Genomic DNA, 6,000 nt, shown 5'->3' on the forward strand with positions numbered 1-6,000 from the left:
GGCTTGCCTGCTATGGATATATATATTTTTTATTCATATTCCACCCACCTAACTTTGAAGAAGAAAGATGCCTATTTCTTTTCCCCACAATTCCTTTCTTCCACTCCCTGCCCTATCCCTTCCTCCCCTTCTTGAACAGAGGCTGCTTAGCTTAGCAGTGGCAGGAGTCCCTCTGAGGATTTGATTTTTAAAAACCATTGAAGAGGTGTAAAGGACCCTGCTTGCTGAAAGGAAAAGGAAGAGTGACTGGGCCTCCCCCAGGTCATCCCTGTCCTGAGCAGGCACCTGGGAACAATTAACTGGCATAGTCTCCAGAGAATGACCCAGGTAAATATATGCTAAAGAGAAGGAGAATTTGTACAAGTAGATATAAATCAGTATGTTGTCTTTGTTGTTGTTGTTACTATATGTCACCAGACCTTTATATACCATGAGAAGACCATTATTAAAGAGAATTCGCTAGCCCTGGGTATTTATACTTAGAACATGAATACTATACCTCACTTTTTGGAACCACTTTTTTCTCTAGGTAAAGTCATGAAGCTGAGCCCCAAAGCAGAAGAAGTAGCTACGTTCTTTGCAAAAATGCTCGACCATGAATATACTACTAAGGAAATATTTAGGAAAAATTTCTTTAAAGACTGGAGAAAGGTACTGTAGCCCATGTGTTAAAATCCTAGTAACTAGTACCTTGCAAAACAGTCAAGTACTAAGTAATTATAATCTTCCGAAACATTTCCTGATGTAAAATTTGAGTTTTATGGATTTTTGTTGTATTTAAAGTTGTGCATTTTTTGTCTTCTCATTTACTATATTATGTAGGGTTTCTGTCCAACAAAAATACTTGTATATCTTTGCTGTCGGCTCTCATGTGATTGCAGGAGGGTATCAGATTAGGCCATACAGAAAACCTCAACTCCAGTTGCGCACAGGAAAGTTTGTCTCTGCAGGACTGCCCCATGTCTGCTGTTGCAAAGAGAAATGTTAATCTGATGTCCTACTCCCTGTTAATTCTTGCTCATTTGTTTTAGGTACTTTCTACTCTTGAAACCACATATGCTGTATCTGCCTAGGTGATTTTTAAAAATCTCATTATTCTTAATTTGGATAATGTGGACAAAGGCAGCAGTAAAGTTTACTTCCTGAACTAGTTCTGAAAAGCAGATTTAATAAATGAATAGAATAGGGGTAATGTTTCTAAGAGAGAATCAGTATGGAAATGTTTCTGTTGTTACTAAAACAAATGATTTCAAACTTGTGTTCACATGCCTCAGGGCAATGTGCCATGGAGTCTAAGAAACCACATTAAGAGTTCATCTTTTTCCATGATAAGTCATTTAAAAACATTTTTACATTATTAAATACATATTTTGTAGTAGAATAAAGTAATACAACTGTATCTTTTTTTTTCAAAATTCATTAATTGAGATTGGCTACTTCTAGAAACCTTTGACTGAAAAAAATAGTGCTTGGGTATAATTGCAAAGAAACCCAAGGACTTATTAGTATGTTTTTGTTTCATCTTCCCCTTTTTTTTTGACTAGGAAATGACTAATGAAGAGAAGAACATTATCACCAACCTAAGCAAATGTGATTTTACCCAGATGAGCCAGTATTTCAAAGCCCAGTCGGAAGCTCGGAAACAGATGAGCAAAGAAGAGAAACTGGTACTGCAAAATTTATTAAACCTCTGGAGAATTTTGGAATCATGATTGGTTCATTTAATTTTCTTGTTGGTTCTTATGACATAACATTGATTTGAGGGATTTCACATCATTCTATGCTAAAGACTTAGAATTCTCAAAGTCTAAATTTTCTTAAAGGTCTTAGACTGAAAATTGTGAATGAGTACTTTGTTCAGTAGGTCCCTATAGGAACCCTGCCTGGTGCTTCAATGACCTAAAAACCAGTCGGTAACTCCAGCCAATAATATAGTAGTTAAGGATGGGCAGACCTGTCCCACAGTGGCTACTGAATATTTAGGATTTAAGACAGATAAAATCATACTGGCCATGTACCTCCCTGTTTTTTGATCTGTTTTACTCTGGAATCTTGCCATGCTCATCCATCTCCATCTTCCAGCCTTGGCCATCCTCATTACTGAAGGATCTTTCTGGTATCCAGCTGGGATGTCGTTTTTCTTGTACAGGCTGCCTGTTTTTATTTAAAAAAAAAAAAAAAAAAAAAATGGTTTATTGGAACCAGCTGCCCCTACTTGTCTACATATTATATATGGCTGTGTTTATGCAACAATGACAGAGATGAGTAGTTTCAAAAGAGATTATGTGGCATTCAAGCCTAAAATATTTTCTTTCTAGAAAAAGTCAGCTCCCGAACTAGAGGAATCCAGGGTAGAATTTCATTTTTTCCAATCACAAGTCCAGAAGTTAAGGATTTTAATGAATTCTTTGCACTTCAAATCCCTGTAGTTTCAGTATTTTAAAGGACTTGCATGTTTATATAATTTAGACTGTTGTATTTATATAACTCATTATTTCATGGTACTTATTTGGCCATTAGTTTAAAAATTAATGAGTTACTATAAGAATTTTAGGCCGGGCGCGGTGGCTCAAGCCTGTAATCCCAGCACTTTGGGAGGCCGAGGCGGGTGGATCACGAGGTCAAGAGATCGAGACCATCCTGGTCAACATGGTGAAACCCCGTCTCTACTAATACAAAAAATTAGCTGGGCACGGTGGCGCGTGCCTGTAATCCCAGCTACTCAGGAGGCTGAGGCAGGAGAATTGCCTGAACCCAGGAGACGGAGATTGCGGTGAGCCGAGATCGCGCCATTGCGCTCCAGCCTGGGTATCAAGAGCGAAACTCCGTCTCAAAAAAAAAAAAAAAAAAAAAAAAGAATTTTAAACTTACCAGACTTTTCAGTCTCAGGTAAGTCTTATCCTCAATATTCCAAGTTAGTGAAATTTAGTATATTATTTACTTCAGGGCCATTTTGAAACTTAAAAGATCACTTTGGAGCTTTGTTCTTAGAATTTTGATCCAAAGATAGATTTTATAAACACCCCCTTGCCAGAGCCCCTGCCAAGGACACCTGCTGCCAGCAAGGTCTGAGTCTATTCCCATCCACAAGGCAGCAGGACTTAGTTAAATTGAATCAATAAGTTATAATATGGCAAAGAGTCAATAGAGGGTAGGGAGGTTCAAAATCTCCCCCATCATACCCCAGCTTTTTGGAGCAAGGATCATAGTATAGAGTGTATATACCTGTATACCTATGAAAGAATTAGTGACAGATCTGTCTGGGCTTAAAAACCCATGTTTTTAAGCTGTTTAACTACTGTTTAACTAAATGGCTTGAGCTGTTCTTTCATGAGGCTCTATCAGACTTCTCCATCTCCTGTTCTGACAGTACTCAATAAAACAGTATGAATTTTTAAAGTACATTTAAAAATACCCGAACAACATGTATAAACATATATCATTTAAGACACAATAATCAGTTTTGAATTTAGTTGAAGTCAACCCTTACAAGCAAGTCTTTTTGGAGAATTTCAGGGTATTTAAGTTTGAGAAAACCACTAGAAGTTTCCCTTTATTCGAACTTATTTTTTAATGATTTTCAGACTTTTCTCTACCTTGACCTAGTCTCCCACAAGGGATGAAAAGGTATTAGTAGAGAACAGCAATCTGAATCTATTTTGAGTACTTTCTTGCTATCTTCCAGAAAATCAAAGAGGAGAATGAAAAATTACTGAAAGAATATGGCTTCTGTATTATGGATAACCACAAAGAGAGGATTGCTAACTTCAAGATAGAGCCTCCTGGGCTTTTCCGTGGCCGCGGCAACCACCCCAAGATGGGCATGCTGAAGAGACGAATCATGCCCGAAGATATAATCATCAACTGTAGCAAGTGAGCTCATACTTAATCCTGTGGGCCAGAAAGGAGGTGGAGGGCATCCTTTGTTGTCAGTACTTGGGGATATTTCCCAGGTTACACAGGACTATTTGGGAAGGGAGATACTTAAGAACAGGACAGTATTTCCATGTATAGGTCTCCAGATGTTTTTGAGGTACAGTAGTCTCCCCTCATCCACAGAGGATATGTTCCAAGACCCCCAGTGGATGCCTGAAACTTTGACCCAATTGCTATCACTTAGAACCCATTTCTGTTAATGTCTTCCACCTACAAATTTATTGCCTTTTCCATCTTTATTAAGTACTTATCAGATACAGTGGCTATAACTTTTGCAGTTTGAGGTACAACAGCAAAACCAGCACAGCTTTCTTTTTCCTTCTTCACAGTTTCACAGATGGAAGATTCATTCTTACCTTAGATCTTAGCAACTTGAGCATATAGTTTTTTTTTTTTTTTTCTTAAGTCAAGAACTTTCACCTTTCATTTAAAGCACTCTGCAGCTTCTCTTTGGCATATCCAAAATGCCAGCATCACTACTTTTGCACTTTGGGGCCGTTATTAAGTAAAAGAAGGGTTACTTGAACACAAGCACTGTTAAACCATTAGAGTCAACCTGATAACTACACTTGATCTTAGCCAAAAGGCCGAGAAGTGATCAACCTGATAACTAAAGCAGCTACTAGGTTACCCAGGGGCAAGTGACGTATACAGCATGGATATACTGGACAAAGGGATGGCTTACAGGTCCTAGGCAGGACTACAAGAGATTTTATCACGCTCCTCAGAACAACATGCAATTTAAAACTTATGAAAAATTTTTTTTTTTTTGAGACGGAGTCTTGCTCTGTCACCCAGACTGGAATGCAAGTGATGTGATCTCAGCTCACTGCAACCTCTGCTCCCAGGTTCAAGCAATTCTCCTGCCTCAGCCTCCCGAGTAAGTGGGACTGCAGGCATGTGCCACCACACCCGGCTAATTTTTGTATTTTTAGTAGAGACTGGGTTTCACCATATTGGCCAGGATGGTCTTGAACTCCTCACCTTGTGAGCCCCCTGTCTCAGCCTCCCAAAGTGCTGGGATTATAGGTGTGAGCCACCGTGCCCAGCCATGAAATGTTTGTTTTTGGAATTTTGTATTGAATGTTTTCAGATGACAGTTGACTGAGGGTAACTAAAAACCTTACATAAGGTGGGACTACTGCATTGACTGTTAAGAAGATAACTTGGAAAAATATGTGGTAAAATCATTCCTTATGTCTCATTTCACTATCCTCTTGCTCTTTTATTTCCAGAGATGCCAAGGTTCCTTCTCCTCCTCCAGGACATAAGTGGAAAGAGGTCCGACATGATAACAAGGTTACTTGGCTGGTTTCCTGGACAGAGAACATCCAAGGTTCCATTAAGTACATCATGCTTAACCCTAGTTCACGAATCAAGGTAAGGGGATAGCTGAGAGCTACACTGGTTCATGGAGCTGATAATAACCCTTTTTTGTTGAAATATAATGTTCTCGTCCCCTAGAATCACTTTGACAAGTTAAAAACCCTCCCCATTGAAAGAAGGTAAGTACTTTCATAGTTAGCATTATGGTGATCTTCCTACAGTGCCTCCATTTTTTTTGGTCACGTTGTAATCTTGTTCATTTATTAATTCACAGATATTTACTGAAATTCCAATATGTGCCACACACAGTGTATGTTTGGTGCTAGGAATTATGTTGGTAAACAAGACAGATGTAGTGCCTGCCTTCACATTGCTTACTGTCCAGTGGTCAGAATGTGTTGAAGTGTGGTAGTTGTATATTGGCCTCTGCGGCTTTCTTCCACTTCCTCACCTTTCTTGGCTATGAGAAAGAGAATATAATTGCTGAATATCCTGAAACAATTTGTAAAATCTAGTGTCTTATATTACTTCTGGCTTCCTTACAGTCTTACCTGGGTAGGTTCACCAGGGCCAAATGAAATGATTGTGAGTGAAAGCACATCATAAACTATGTTACATACCTATGCATTGTAATTTATTGATACTGTTATTGCAACGAGATAACTATCTTGGGAATCAGTTCTTGTTAGCCAAATAGCTACTACGTATATCCAGCTTTGGAGAGTCCCACAAACTTCT

At 38.7% G+C, this 6,000-nt stretch overlaps 1 protein-coding gene across 1 annotated transcript in view; it reads left to right on the forward strand.

Moving 5' to 3' along the window:
- TOP1 (DNA topoisomerase I) overlaps window positions 1–6,000 on the forward strand; it is a 99,485-nt gene that overhangs the window by 70,753 nt on the left and 22,732 nt on the right. Inside the window, exons 10-13 of the mRNA XM_012455015.2 lie at window positions 530–651; window positions 1,545–1,667; window positions 3,686–3,873; window positions 5,172–5,316. Coding sequence (XP_012310438.1) covers window positions 530–651; window positions 1,545–1,667; window positions 3,686–3,873; window positions 5,172–5,316 — 578 coding nt within the window. The remainder of the gene's footprint in view (window positions 1–529; window positions 652–1,544; window positions 1,668–3,685; window positions 3,874–5,171; window positions 5,317–6,000) is intronic.

This window comes from Aotus nancymaae, unplaced genomic scaffold (genome assembly GCF_030222135.1).
Source record: "Aotus nancymaae isolate 86718 unplaced genomic scaffold, 86718_ANA_hifiasm-v0.15.2.pri h1tg000029l, whole genome shotgun sequence".
Lineage (NCBI taxonomy): Eukaryota > Metazoa > Chordata > Mammalia > Primates > Aotidae > Aotus > Aotus nancymaae.